Consider the following 15,578-nt stretch of genomic DNA (forward strand, 5'->3'; position numbering starts at 1 on the left):
AATACATTTCATATCAATCACAATAATGGATTTCTGGAATAAAACCTACTTTACCTTCAGATTTTTTTTTTTTCTTCCTTTAATGCAGGTAGGAATTGATTTACTAATTCATTGGGATTTTTGCAATAGTAATGAAACGGCGTTGGTCTGTGATTTTTTTTTTTCTGTTCCTGGGCTATTTTCGTCAGATTTTGGTTTCAGTGTTTTATTTGGTGTCAGCCTTAATAAAATAAACTGGCAGACCGCCATTTTTCTCTCTGCTATGGAAAGTTTAAAGAACTTAGTACCTTGAAGGTTCTGGGCTTGTACCTTCTCAGAGAGAGAATCTTGGTTTATTGGTCAAAGTCTATTTTATGCTCTCTCATCATTTATTTTTACTGATATCTTTCTCTTAAAATTTGTTAGTATATTTTCAACTCTGGTTAGTTTATTTCCTTTCAGTCTTTAATAACATACATTTAAGGTATGAATTTTTCTCTATATGTTGTTCTGATTTTGATATATATTTTAATTTTCATTATTTTCTAAATCAGATTTTAGTTTGAATTTCTATTTACCCTGGAATTTCTTTCTTTTTTTTTTTTGAGACAGTCTCACTTTGTCTCCCAGGCTGGAGTGCAGTGGTGCCATCGCAGCTCACTGCAGCCTCCACCTCCCGGGTTCAAGTGATTCTCCTGCCTCAGCCTGCTGAGTAGCAGGGATTACAGGCGTGTGCCACTATGCCCGGCTAATTTTTGTATTTTTAGTAGAGACAGGGTTTCACCGTGTTGGCCAGGCTGGTCTCGAATTCTTGACCTCAGGTGATCCACCCACCTTCGCCTCCCAGAGTGCTGGGATTACAGGTGTGAGCCACCTCACCCGGCCAATTATTAAGGCATATAAAAACATGAGTGAATTTTATGTTTAGACTTGGACCCCATTCCCAAGATACCTCATTATGTATATACAGATATTCCAAAATTTGGAAAAATTTGAAATCTCAGCCACTTCTGATCCCAAGTGTTTCGGATGAGGAGTAGTCAACGTATACTTTTTTGTGTGTGTGTGTTTGTGTGAGACAGGGTCTTGCTGTTGCCGAGGCTGGAGTATAGTAGCACGATCTTGGCTCATTACATCCTTGACCTCCTGAGTTCAAGTGATCCTCCCACCTCTGCCTCCCAAGTAGCTGGGACTACAGGCACGTGCCACCACACCTGGCTAGTTTTTGTATATTTTTTGTAGAGATGGAGTTTCACCATGTTACCCAGGCTGGTCTTGAACTCCTGAGCTCAAGGGATTCTCCCCGCTTGGCCTCCCAAAGTTCTGGGATTACAGGTGTGAACCACTGTGCCCAGTGCAGTCTGTACTTAAGAATATTTATTCTCTGCTGAGTGTGCAGAGTTCTAAATATGTCACCTAAATCAAATCTTTAAAGGTAGTATTCCAATCCCTAATTTTCTTTCTTATTTTTGCTACCTAACTTGCTGTTTTCTGAAAGTTTTGTGTTAAAATGTCCCAGATGCCGGAGGGTGATGCTAGCTTATGGCCATTCCTGTTCTATGAGTACCTAGGGCAAGAGGCCTGAGGTGAAATAGCTCAGAGTTGTGCTTCCCCAGGCAAAGGAGGGGGCTGGGTGTGTCCTTTCTGGGGATAGCCAGTGATTGGTCAGCCGGGCCCCTCATGTTAGGTGGCTGATTGCCTCTATTTGTCTGCCAAAGACTGGCTGATTCTCTCAGCTAGCAGTAGGTTCAACTTCATCCTGGTAAGAAGGGTACGTAGGCTCAGTTACTACAGTATGTGCTTGAGGTGTAATCTTCTAGGGCTGTTTGCGTCAAACAGCGTCAGGGCTGGAGACTGACTTCCAGCAGGTGGGTGATTTTAAGGCTTAGAAAGGATGTGGATAATTGTTGATAGCATCCAGCCCCTAGATACTGATATCCTTTGTGTTGAGCATGTCTGAGGCAACAAGATGAGAGGGGAAGTGGAACTGGTAGTTGCACATGGCTTCCCTTCAAGGGTTGTCTTTAATAAATTGAAGAATAGCAAAACATCACATTATTTTGGATAATTAGTTTACCGAATTCCTTCCTTCCTTCCTTCCTTCCTTCCTTCCTTCCTTCCTTCCTTCCTTCCTTCCTTCCTTCCTTCCTCCCTCCCTCCCTCCCTCCCTCCCTCCCTCCCTCCCTTTCCCGTTCCCTCCCTCTCTCCCTTCCCCATTCCCTCCCTCTCTCCCTCTCTCTCTCTCTTTCTTTCTTTTTTTCTGACAGAGTTTTGCTCTTGTTGTTCAGGCTGGAGTGCAGTGGCACCATCTCGGCTCCCTGCAACCTCTGCCTCCTGGGTTCAGGCATTTCTCCTGCCTCAGCCTCCCAAGTAGTTGGGATTACAGGTGCCCGACACCATGTAATTTTTTTTTGTATTTTTAGTAGAGACAGGGTTTCACCATGTTGGCCAGGCTCATCTCGAACTCCTGACCTCAGGTGATCCACCTGCCTTGGCCTCCCAAAGTGCTGCAATTACAGGCGTGAGCCTGGCCTAGTTAACCAAACTTCAAAAAATACTCATATGTGGTCAGTTCCTCAGTATCTGGCCAGTGGAAGAGGTGAGAGACATAAATAGTGTGAAATACTGAGCAGCACACTAAAATGTTGTGAAATACTGAGAAGCATATAATTTTTTTGAATGATTTTCTTTAGATATTGGAACGTGAGTGTATCAGACATTTGTCGATTTGTAGAATTTCATTCTACAGATAATATAGTATCACCCTCAAGATATGACTGAGTAATGCAGGGATGAGAGGTAGGGTAGTGCTTTACTTTTTCTTTTCTGTATCCCTGCTTAGAATTTGACTAAAATCCCGTGGTAAAAGTAAACTTAGAATTTGACACAATACAAATGTCAGCTTAAAGGTCTATTGTCTGTGTTTGATGTTTGAAGGGAACCAAGTGTGAATCCAACAAAGGATTTAAGAATAGGTGATAAGGCCGTGCATGGTGCCTCACGCCTGTAATCCCAGCACTTTGGGAGGCCAAGGTGGGCGAATCACGAGGTCAGGAGATCGAGATCATCCTGCCTAACATGGTGAAACCCCATCTGTACTAAAAATACAAAAAATTAGCCGGGTGTGGTGGTGGGCGCCTGTGGTCCCAGCTACTCGGAACGCTGAGGCAGGAGAATGACGTGAACCCGGGAGGCAGAGCTTGCAGTGAGCTGAGATCACACCACTGCACTCCAGCCTGGGTGACAGAGCGAGACTCTGTCTCGGAAAAAAAAAAAAATAGGTGATAAAATGAAAGAAAGATTTGTTGTGGTTAATCTGCCTGGAACAAAGGATTAGAAATTGAATTATCTATTTTTTTTTTTTTTTTTTGAGATGAAGTCTCTTTCTGTTGCCCAGGCTGGAGTGCAGTAGCACGATCTCAGCTCACTGCAACCTCTGCCTTCTGGCTTCAAGCGATTCTTGTGCCTCTCAGCCTCCCAAGATTACAGGTGCATGTCACCACACCCGGCTAATTTTTGTATTTTTTGTAGAGATGGTGTTTCGCCATGTTGGCCAGGCTAGTCTAGAACTCCTGACCTCAAGTGATCCACCCGCCTTGGCCTCCCAAAGTGCTGGGATTACAGGCGTGAGCTACCACACCCGGCTGAATTACCAACGTACTATCTTTTGGCATTCGTTTTTTGAAAATTAGCTTTTGAGAACCTACTGCTTGATAGTTTCCTTCTGATTATTCTTGATTTTTTTTTTTGAGATATACCATGAGCATTTAATTTCAAGGTTGAAAACTTAAAAGTAAGCCAGTTTTTCATATTCTTGTAAGACGTTTGAAGATTGCTTGTGTTAATGTCTTCACATAACTTATTTTCATTTATTGACATTATGTTTCTACAGCTATTCATTAGAACACACAGTGCAATTTCTTAACTGTGTTCTTGAAGGGGACCCTGTAAAAACAGTTGTAGCCCAAGAGTTTGTTCACCAAAATGAGAATGTCACATCTCATACTGGCCAGAAGTCTAAAGAGAAAAAGGTATGGAGTTACTAATTTTTTTTCTATAAGGGTAGATAATTGCATATAAAAATGTAATTGGTTCATTGAGTATAATAATTTAATGATTATTTCTCACCATTTTGACTAGACTGGAAATTTAACCACCAGTGGCATATTTGGCTTATAATATCTGTGCACTCAAAATAATGAATTTATAGCTGATGCTTTTCTTCGTGTGCATGAAAAACAGGCACTTGAATTTCTGCAACTTCTGTATACTCTGACACAGTAGAGTATGAGGTTTAATTGAATAGCAGTAACATGATGGGTCTTGAATATAAACATGTGGGCAGAAATATTTAGCCTTTTGGGAAAGTGCCAAATTTTTTCCCTAAGTGGCTCCTCCATTTTATATTTCCACTAGAGTTGTATGAGGGTTACAATTTCTCCACATCCTCACTGACACGTATTATTATTTAACACCTGTCTTTTTTATTATAACCATTGTAGTGAGTGGGAATACCCAGGATTTGTTTTAAGAATACCCAGGATTTGGTTTAATCAGATGTGGTAAGACATGGAGACATGGAAGTGTCAGAAAGGAAGTTTATCATACTCAGAGTTCTGGAAAAAGGAGGTATGGATTGCTACCCAAGGCCACATGGGGAGCCAACAGGATTGGTCAGGAGGCAGAATGAGTAGGGGGAAATGTGGGCAAAAGCCTGTATTTTGGTTTCTACGGGAAGGAATCGGTAAGGTAGGGTAAGCAGGTTTAGGATTGGCTAGTTTAAATAATTTCAGTAGGCTCTGGGGCATAGGGACTTCCCCTGGTTGTCTGGTACTTGGGGCAGGTGGATAGTGCCCGGAGTGGGAGAACCCCATTAAAGGAGGAAGTTGGAGGCATAGATTCCCGACTGGTTGGTTTGCAAATGAAAGGCATGCTCCCAGACAGGTGTTTGTTATCTCTAGGAATTAGCTAAACCTGAGGAGGTTGTGAGAGTGGATGGAGATGAGGGGGCAGAGGAAGCAGCCTCTCTAGTGTCTCGAAGGCTGCAAAAATGCCATGGTTAATACAGAAGTGGTATCTTATTGTGGTTTTGATTTGCATTTCCTTGATGACTGTTGATGTTGAGCATCTTTTTATGTGCTATTGGTCATTTGTATACCTTTGGAGGAATGTCTGTTCATATCCTTTGCCTATTTTTAAATTGGGTTATTTGTCTTTATTGTTGAGTTGTAAGTGTTCTTTATATATTCTAGATACAAGTCCCCAATCAGACATGTGATTTGCAGATATTCTGTCCTGTCCATAGGTTGCTTTTTCACTCTGTTGTTTCTGTTGTGACACTGAAGTCTTTTAAATTTGATGTAATCTAGTTTGTCTACTTTTGCTATGTTGCCTGTGCTTCATTGCCAAATCCAATCTTATGAACTTTCCTCCTGTATTTTCTCTAGGAGTCATAGTTTCAGGCCTTTCATTTAGATCTTTAATCCATTTTGAGTTAATTTTTGTATATGTAGTGAGACAGAAGTTCAAGTTGATTCTTTCGCATGTGGATATCCAGTTGTTTTGTACCATTTGTTGCAAAGACTGTTCTTTTCCCATTGAATTTTCTTGGCACTTTTGTTGAAAATGAATTCACCATAATTGTAAGGATTTATTGTTGTACTCCTAATTCTATTCCATTGATCTGTATGTCTATCCTATTGCCAGTACCACTTATCTTGATTACTGTGGCTTCTTGATTACTGTGGCTTTCTAGTAAGTTTTAAAATTGGGAAGTGTGAGTCTTCCAACTATGTTCTTTTTTTTTTTTTCTAAGAGATTTTGGCTATTCTGGTGCCCTTGGATTTCCATGTGAATTTTAGGATTAGTTTGTGAATTTCTGCACAGAAGCCAGCTAGAATTTTGATGGGGTTTGTGTTGAATATGTAGACGAATTTGAGGAGTATTGCCAATTAACAATATTAAATCTTTCAACTCATGAAATGGAGTATCTTTCAGTTTATTTAGGTCTTCTTTAATTTCCTTCAACAATGTGTTATAGTTTTCAGAGTATAAATTTTGCACATCTTTTGTTAAATTTATTTCTAAATACAGTATTTTATTCTTTTTCATGCTATTATAAATGTAAATGGAATTATTTCTTTTGTTTGTTTTCTTTCTGGTCTGGAATTATGCCCTTTTTAAAAATTTACTTTATTTTTTGATATTACTTTTAAATTAAAAAGAGATGAGGGTCTCGCTATGTTGCCCAGACTGGGTTCAACTCCTGGGCTCAAGCAATCCGCCCACCCCAGCCTCCCAAAGTGCTAGGATTACAGGCTTGAGCCACCGCACCTGGCCTGGAATTATTCATTAATTTTATTTTTGGATTGTTTATTACAAGTACATAGACATGCAGTTGTGTTTTTTGTATTAATTTTGTATCAGCATTAGGCTTTTTTTTTTTTTGAGTCAGAGTCTCACTCTGTTGCCCAGGCTAGAGTGCAATGGTGTGATCTCAGCTCACTGCAACCTCTGCCCTCTGAGTTCAAGCGATTCTCCTGCCTCAGCCTCCTGAGTAGCTGGGATTACAGGTGCCTGCCACCGCGCTCAGCTAATTTTTTGTATTTTTAGTAGAGATGGGGTTTTACCATCTTGGCCAGGCTGGTCTTGAACTCCTGACCTCATGATCCACCTGCCTCGGCTTCCCAAAGTGGTGGGATTACATGCGTGAGCCCCCACGCCTGGCCTAGCATTAGGCTTTTTTTTTTTTTTAACAGAATTTTTTTCTTTTTTTTTTTCTTTGAGACAAGAGTCTTGCTGTGTCACTCAGGCTGGAGTGCAGTGGCAGGATCACATCTCAAGTGATCCTCCCATCTCCCCCTCCTGAGTAGCTGGGACTACAGGCACGAACCACCACACCTGGCTAATTTTTGTATTTTTTGTAGAGGTGGGGTTTTGGTTGCCTAAGCTGATCTCGAACTTCTGGGCTCAAGTGATCCACCTCGGCCTCCCAAAGTGCTGGGATTACAGGTGTGAGCCACCACGCCCAGCCTTATTTTTAAATTTTATTTTATTTTACAGAACCTTATCATCCTGCAATTCTTATTAATAAAACCCCTCAGGGGTAAATTATATGCTCCCTTTTTTCTTTGAATGTTTCATTGTCAGTCAGTTGGTATTTAGGACTTAGGTAATTTTGATTTTCATTTGATCTGTTAGTGCTACCACCGATGCCTTTGCCCAACTGGAAAATATGCCGCTGTCATGGATAGATAGATGCAATATATTATAAAATGCAGAGAGTGTACACAACATGATTATGAGACCTTATGGGCCAAATTGGCAGTGAAGTTACTTCTCCCTCCTGATAATATGCAAGGCACTGTGAGTCATTATGGTATTAGGGGGTGATAAGAAGGTATGCTTACTCAAAGTGGGAGATGATTGGAAATGTAATCAGAAAGAGAGTTTTTGTGAGTTATGTAAACGTTGGCCAAAATGTAAACTTTAAGTTATTCTGGGAATTATTTTTGCACTTATTCTCTTAAATTATCATCTTTAGTTTCAAAACTCAGACCACCAGTGAACAATTTTTTCTATTGCTTTGGTTCCTTTGAGTCATGATCCTCCTCTCCCTGGCGCTGGTGGCGATGGCTGGAGTTGGGCTGGGGGCGACCGGATGGTGGCTTTACCTCCATTTTGAGACCGGACTTGCCTCTTCCAACTCAGAGTTTAATATCCCTAATTGTATTTTGATAATTTTAGAGAACTCTTCAACATCTCCTAAGAGTGGTTAAAGAAAGGGTAACCTTAATGGCATAAAAAAGTTAATGATAGTCTATAAAATGCCTGACTTATAAGGTAGACACCAGGGAGAATCTGTTTCCTGAGGAGAGAGATGAAAATATACGAGAGCCCAGTTTTCACATGAGTTTTGTGAAGGTGTAAAGTGTGAGTTTTTTTTTTAAACTTTCTGTGTGTGTTACTTATTGTTTAATATCTTATAGCCAAAGAAATTAAAAGAGACTGAAGAAACACCAAGCGAACTGTCTTTCCAGGACTTTGAGTACCCAGACTATGATGACTACAGAGCAGAGGCTTTCCTTCACCAGCAGAAGAGGATGGAGTGCTACAGCAAGGCCAAAGAAGCATATCGGATAGGGAAGAAAAATGTCGCCACCTTTTATGCCCAGCGGGTAAAGTGGAAAAATGATTATATATTTTTTGTTTGTTAGTTATAATAACTAAATAATCTTGAAGCAGATAACACCCATATTGTGACTAGATTAAGTTATTCTGAGGAACGTAGTAGTTGTATAAGTGACATAAATAAGGTATCCTAAGAAATGTATGGTTCTGAGAATTTCATCTGCTGTTTTGAGCATTTGAAATGCTCAGTTTCTGTGGTTGTTTTGCATTTACTGCTTATGTGAATTACGGTTTGTTCTGACAGTCCCTATTTCTGGCAGCAGAATATTAATATTGGCCATCTCAATGAGATTAAAGGGATTTTGTGCCTTCTATGATGTTTGAATTTTTAGTAATATATCACTTTCATAGTAGAAAAATAACATTAAATTTTTTAGGGAAGTAAAATTTCTTTTCTTTTTTTTTTTGTGAGATGGAGTCTCGCTCTGTCACCCAGGCTGGAGTGCAGTGGCCGGATCTCAGCTCACTGCAGCCTCCGCCTCCCGGGTTTACGCCATTCTCCTGCCTCAGCCTCCCGAGTAGCTGGGACTACAGGTGCCCGCCACCTCACCCTGCTAGTTTTTTGTATTTTTTAGTAGAGACGGGATTTCACCGTGTTAGCCAGGATGGTCTCGATCTCCTGACCTCGTGATCCGCCCGTCTTGGCCTCCCAAAGTGCTGGGATTACAGGCTTGAGCCACTGTGCCTGGCCAGGGAAGTAAAATTTCTACTTGGGCTCATTTAACATGGTATTTATAAGGAACCTGCTTTTCTTTTCTTTTCCTCCCCTCCCCTCCCCTCACCTTTCCTTTCTTTTCTTTCTTTCTTTTTTGTAAGGTCTTGCTTTGTTGCCCAGTTTTGGAGTATAGTGATGCAATCTCGGCTCACTGTAGCCTTGCCCTCCTGGGCTCAGGTGGTCCTCCTATGTCAGCCTCCCAAATAGCTGGGACTACAGGCACGCGCCACCATGCCCAGCTAATTTTTGTATGGGGTCTTACCATGTTGTCCAGCCTGGTTGCGAACTCCTGAGCTCAAGCAATCCTCCCATCTCAGCCTCTCAAAGTGCTGGGATTACAAGTGCAAGGTACCACTTCCAGCCAGGAATCTGCTTAACTTTTTATGTTTGCGTTTCCATATGGGTTACTTCTTTGTGATTGAGCAGAGAAGAGTATCAGACTGCTATAGGCCTGCGAACCCTAACAGTAGTCCTTGGGGGATAGCTTCTGGGGTAACTACAAGATGTTGAAAGTGAATGCCAAGACGAGACCTAGCATTATCAAAGGATACACAAATAATAAACCAGTGGTTCCATCTTGAGATGGTGTATTAGAGTTCTCTAGAGAAACAGACCAGTGGGATATATGAAAGAGAATTTATTAGGGGGAATAGGCTTTCACAGTCACAGAGATGGAGTAGTCTCATAATAGGCCAGCTGTAAGCTAGAGAACCAAAGAATTCGATAGCCTGGCTTAAAGCCAGGAGTGTAGCACAGTCGAAGTTCAAAGCCTCAGAATCAGGGATACTGACTGCAGCCCCCAGTCCAGGGCCAAAGGCTCAAGAGCCGCTGAGAGGTAGCTGGTGCAGGTCCCACAGTCTAAAAGCTGAAGAATGTAGAGTCTGAATTCCAAAGGCAGGAGGAGAACATCTGCCTGTTTGTCCTAGCCAGCCCCCAGCTGCCCACATGGTTGGTGCCTGCCCGCATGGAGGGGAGGTCTTCTTTCTGTCCACTGACACTCAAGTCAGTCTTCTCTGGAAACATCCTCACAGACACACCCAGAAACAGTGCTTCACCAGCCATCTAGGTATTCCTCAGTCCAGTCAAATTGATACCTAAAATTAACTGTCTCATATGGGGGATCGTGTTAAGTTTCCCACTTTTACGACTTTTGGTTCAGAATATGTTAGAAAGAATGACTCAGTAGTTTAAGGATTACATTATTTTTTATTTTTATTTTTGTTTTTATTTTTTGAGACGGAGTCTCGCTGTGTCTCCCAGGCTGGAGTTCAGTGGCTCGATCTCGGCTCACTGCAAGTTCCGCCTCCCGAGTTCACGCCATTCTCCCGCCTCAGCCTCTGAGTAGCTGGGACTACAGGCGTCCGCCACCACGCCTGGCTAGTTTTTTGTATTTTTAGTAGACACGGGGTTTCACCATGTTAGCCAGGATGGTCTCGATCTCCTGACCTCGTGATCCACCCGCCTCGGCCTCCCAAAGTGCTGAGATTACAGGCTTGAGCCACCGCGCCCGACCAGGACTACATTATTATTATTTTTTTTTTTTTTTGAGACGGAGTCTCGCGCTGTCGCCCAGGCTGGAGTGCAGTGGCGCGATCTCGGCTCACTGCAAGCTCCGCCTCCTGGGTTCACGCCATTCTCCTGCCTCAGCCTCCTGAGTAGCTGGGACTACAGGCGCCCACCACCGCGCCCGGCTAATTTTTTGTATTTTTAGTAGAGACGGGGTTTCACTGTGGTCTCGATCTCCTGACCTTGTGATCCGCCCGCCTCGGCCTCCCAAAGTGCTGGGATTACAGGCGTGAGCCACCGCGCCCGGCCCAGGACTACATTATTAATTCACTGAAATTTACCTAAATTTTGGTGCATTCTTATATATTAAACTCATTGCATTATTTAAGATTTTAGATTTATTATTCCCTTTTTTTCCCCCTGCCTTTTATTTGGGGCACTGTTAACTTCCTCATCACCCAAGCAGCAAATATCAAAAGTGTCCCTTGGTGATGTGTTTATGATTTAGGGTACTCTTCATGAGCAGAAGATGAAAGAAGCCAATCACCTTGCTGCCATAGAGATCTTTGAGAAAGTCAACGCCTCGCTGCTGCCACAGAATGTTTTAGACCTCCATGGACTGCATGTGGATGAAGCTCTAGAACATTTGATGAGGGTTTTAGAGAAGAAGACTGAAGGTAGGACTGTGGAAATCACAAGTTTTCAATAGAATATGTGTCTTTGCTTATATTGGTATAACTTGCAAATTCAGGAGAGTCTGAATATGCAGGCTGAGAATATCTGTGCAACATTTGTAAATGTTTGTGTTATTCTTCAAGGATTCTCACTGGTATGATGATTAATATTTTCTTCATTTGTATTCCTGTGTTGTATTTATTAGAGGGAGGGCATGGTGTAATCTGTGAATCCTCTCTGTGACTTATAAATGAGACCTTTCAGGAATATTACATATCTTTGTCCAATAGACATTTATTAAACTTAATAGATATTTCTTGGATTTCACTTTTTCAGTAGATGTTTGATAAAATACAGAAGATGTAAATAAGGTAATAGGATACTCCTGCCTCAGTAGTTTTTTTTTTTTTTGGTTTCTTTTTTTGAGACATAATCTCACTTTGTTGCCCAGGCTGGAGTGCAGTGGTGCCATCTTGGCTCACTGCAACCTCTGTCTCCCGGGTTCAAGCCATTCTTGTGCCTCAGCCTCCCAAGTAGCTGGGATTACAGGCAGGTGCCACCATATCCAGTTAATTTTTGTATTTTTACTGGAGACGGGGTTTTGCCATGTTGGCCAGGCTGGTTTTTGAACTCCTGGCCTCAAGTGATCCACCTTCCTTGGCTTTGCAAAGTAAGCTACTGCACCTGGCCTGACCCTAGTATTTTTTTTTTTTTTTTTTTTTTGGAGACAGAGTCTCGCTCTGTCGCCCAGGCTTGAGTGCGATAGTGTGATCTTGGCTCGCTGCAAGCTCCGCCTCCCGGTTTCACACCATTCTCCTGCCTCAGCCTTCCGAGTAACTGGGACTACAGGTGCCCACCACCACGCCTGGCTAATTTTTTTGTATTTTTAGTAGAGTCGGGGTTTCACCATGTTAGCCAGGATGGTGTCAATCTCCTGACCTGGTGATCCACCCGCCTTGGCCTCCCAAAGTGCTGGGATTACAAGTGTGAGCCACCACGCTCAGCCTGACCCCAGTAGTTTTTAAATTGAATTTTAGAAATCTTGGAGAAAATCTAGAAAACAATAAAGATTAGAAAAGAGGAACTTTAAGAACCGTTTAAATGCATTATTATTTAGTCCAGAGAGAAGAAAACTCTTCAAATATATAGAAGTGTCGTGAGAGAATATTCTCTCTATAGAGGTTGAATTAATCGTGTTTTGCTCAATGAATATTTGGTTATCTTCTGTATTCTAGGCATCAAGGATAAGGTAGTGAAAAAGACACACAGTCCTTGTCTTTATTGGAGTTTATTGTCTAGTGGGGTATACCATCTAGTAGGGTAGATAACAGTGACCAAATAGTTACATAAGTAATTAGCATTGTGATAAGAAAATACAAGTTGTGGCCGGGCTCGGTGGCTCACGCCTGTAATCCCAACACTTGGGAGGCCGAGGCAGGTGGATCACCTGAGGTCTGGAGTTTGAGACCAGCCTGGCCAACATGGTGAAACTCCATCTCTACTAAAAATACAAAAATTATCCAGACATGGTAGCATGCACCTGTAATCCCAGCCACTTGGGAGGCTGAGGCAGGGAGAATTACTCTGTAGGCAGAGGTTGCAGTGAGCCGAGATCGGACCCCTGCCCTCCAGCCTGGGCAACAGAGTGAGACTCTTTCTCTAAATAAATAAATAAATGAATAAATAAAATAAGAAAATACAAGTTGTATTTAGAATAAATTCTAAAATCCCTACGTAATGTCTCTTGCTTACCTCTCCAGTCTCATCCTGTGTTTTTTCCTCCTTTTCTGTGTATTTAACTATACTGTCAGTCTTGACCCCCGTACTAGTTAGACTCCCTGTTCATAACTTCTGACAGTACTCCTGCCTCTCACAATGTTTATAAAAAGCTTATTGTATAAGTGGTTATTAAATGTCTGTCTTTTTGGCCAAGAATTGAGCCAGTGATGATCATGTTTTTTCTTCAACACTCAAAAAGTTTTTGAATAAATGACTAAATAATGTTAGGTATTACTCTCATTTTTTTTTTTGACAAATAAGATTGTTTATATTGAAAGTATGCAATGTGATGATTTGGTAAATGTACACATTGTGAAGTGATTACCACAATGAAGTGCTTTAGCACATACATCACCTATTATTGTTACCATTTTGTTTGTGTGGGATGAGAACACTTATGACTTACTCTCATAGCAAATTTCAAGTATATGATATAGTGCTATTAAATATAATTACCATGCCACACATTAACTCAGCAGAATGTATTCTTTTTAGAACTGAAAGCTTGTACCCTTTGACCAGCATTTCATTTCCTCCTGTCTATTCTGGCCCCTGGCAACTACCATTCTATTTTGTTTCTATGTGTTTGGCTTTTTTAGGTTCCACATGTAAGTGAGATCATACAGATTTGTCTTTCTGTGTCTGGCTTATTTCACTTAGTATAATGCCCTCCAGCCACATCTGTATTGTTGCAAATGGCAGGATTTTCCCCTTTTAAAATTTTTTTTAATTAAATTTTTATTAATTTTTATTTAAAAGAAATAGGAGGTCTCAATGCGTTGCCTAAACTGGTCTCGAACTCCTGGGCTCAAGTGATCCTCCCGCCTTGGCTTTCCAAAGTGCTGAGATTACGGATGTGAGCCACCACGCCTGGCCTGAGCCACTGTGCCTGGTCCCCTTTTTAGTGTTGAATAATACTCCGTTGTGTCTGTATCACATTTTTTAAATCAATTTATCCATTGATGGACAATTAGGTTGTTTCACTCCAGCCTGGATGACAGAGCGAGACTCTAAAAAAAAAAAAAAAAAAAAAATTGAAAAATTAAAAAATGAAATGGAAAGTAGTCAGTATTGTTAAGTATGTGGATAAATTGGAGCCCTCATATATTGCTAGTGTAGCCACTGTGGAAAATTTCACTAGTTGTTTGAAAGGCTAAACATATAATTAACCATATGACCCAGTAATTCTGCCCCTAAGTATGTACCCAAGAGAATTAAAAACACAATATGTCTTTACAGAAACTTGAATATGAATGTCTGCAACAGCCAAAAAGTGATAGTAACCTAAAAGTTCATTAACTGTTGAATAGAGAAACAAAATATGGTAAATCCATACAATGAAATTTAATTTAGCCATGTGGAGAAATGAAGTACTGATAAATGCTACAGCATGGATGGACCTTATAAACATTATTCTTTGTGAAAGATGAAGACAGATAAAAAGCCGTATGTTGTATGATTTCATTTTTACCAAATGTTCTGAGTATGTAAATCTAGAGAGACAAAAATTAGATTAGTGGTTGCTGGGACTGGAATGGTGAGAATATGGGCAGTGACTGCTACGAGGCACAGAATTTCTTTGTGAAATCATGGAATGTTCTGGAATTAGTGGTGGTGGTTGCACAACATGATGAATATGCTAAAAACCACTTAATTGCATATTTTAAAATGGTTAGTTTTATGTTAATTTTATCTCAATTTAAAAAATTGTAAGAATTAAAAAAGAATTAATAATTTGCCTCAAGGTAACACTTGGTCAGATCCAAGATGCAGATCCTTTCTGGAGCCCAAGGCCCATCTCTAGTGCATGCTTCCACCCGTGGTAACCTGTAGTTACTGTCAGTCACCACCAGGTGGCAGTATTGTTGAATAGAAATGAATCCAGTGGAAGATTTGTGGCTCTGACCTGCATTACTTTTTGTCGTAAGATTAAGGAATGTTAAAATCGAAGATGAATTTTTTTAAAAAGAGAGACATCTGGACCTTATGTCCCTTCTGATTGAAATATGCACTGCTACCTATGAATCATTTTTGCCCCCAAATCAAATGAGGAGCAGATCAAACCTTTAGAACTGACTACTGTTTTACAAGGATTTACAGGGGACAGAGGAACGTGTTAAACAACACCATGGGGATACACTCAGCAAAATCCAGATTGTGAAAATCTAGGACAGGCTGGGTGTGATGGCTCATGCCTGTAATTCCAGCACTTTGGAAGGCTGAGGCAGTCAGATCACTTGAGGTCAGGAGTTTGAGACCAGCCTGGCCAACATGGTGAAACCCCATCTCCATTAATAATCCAAAAATATTAGCTGGGCCTGATGTCTCAGGCCTGTAATCTCAGCCACTCGGGAAACTGAGGCAGAAGAATCATTTGAACCCAGGAGTTACAGGCTTCAGTGAACCGAGATCATCCCACTGCACTTCATCCTGGGCAACAGAGTGAGACTCCGTCTCAGAAAAAAACAAAACAAAAAAAAAGGAAGTCTAGGATAAATGATCCAATTTTTTTCAATAAACTGTAAAGAAAAACACCAGGGGAGGGGAAACTTTGTTACTTAAGAAATATATCAAATAGAATGTATAGACTTATTTCAAATCTTGATGCCAACAAATCACTGTAAAAACATATTTTTGAGATAATTGGGGGAAATTTTTGGAAATTAATGATATTAAGGGACTTTTATTAATTTTATAAGATATGATGGTGCCATTATAGTTACGCTTTTTAAAG

At 40.9% G+C, this 15,578-nt stretch overlaps 1 protein-coding gene across 2 annotated transcripts in view; it reads left to right on the forward strand.

Moving 5' to 3' along the window:
• Nucleotides 1-15,578, forward strand: part of N4BP2 (NEDD4 binding protein 2) — a 98,783-nt gene that overhangs the window by 75,944 nt on the left and 7,261 nt on the right. For both annotated transcript variants that reach the window (XM_025386604.1, XM_025386605.1), the window contains 3 exons: nucleotides 3,872-4,010; nucleotides 7,968-8,156; nucleotides 10,899-11,067. In XM_025386604.1, the coding sequence (XP_025242389.1) occupies nucleotides 3,872-4,010; nucleotides 7,968-8,156; nucleotides 10,899-11,067 (497 nt within the window). The remainder of the gene's footprint in view (nucleotides 1-3,871; nucleotides 4,011-7,967; nucleotides 8,157-10,898; nucleotides 11,068-15,578) is intronic.

Source organism: Theropithecus gelada, chromosome 5 (genome assembly GCF_003255815.1).
Source record: "Theropithecus gelada isolate Dixy chromosome 5, Tgel_1.0, whole genome shotgun sequence".
Taxonomy (NCBI): domain Eukaryota; kingdom Metazoa; phylum Chordata; class Mammalia; order Primates; family Cercopithecidae; genus Theropithecus; species Theropithecus gelada.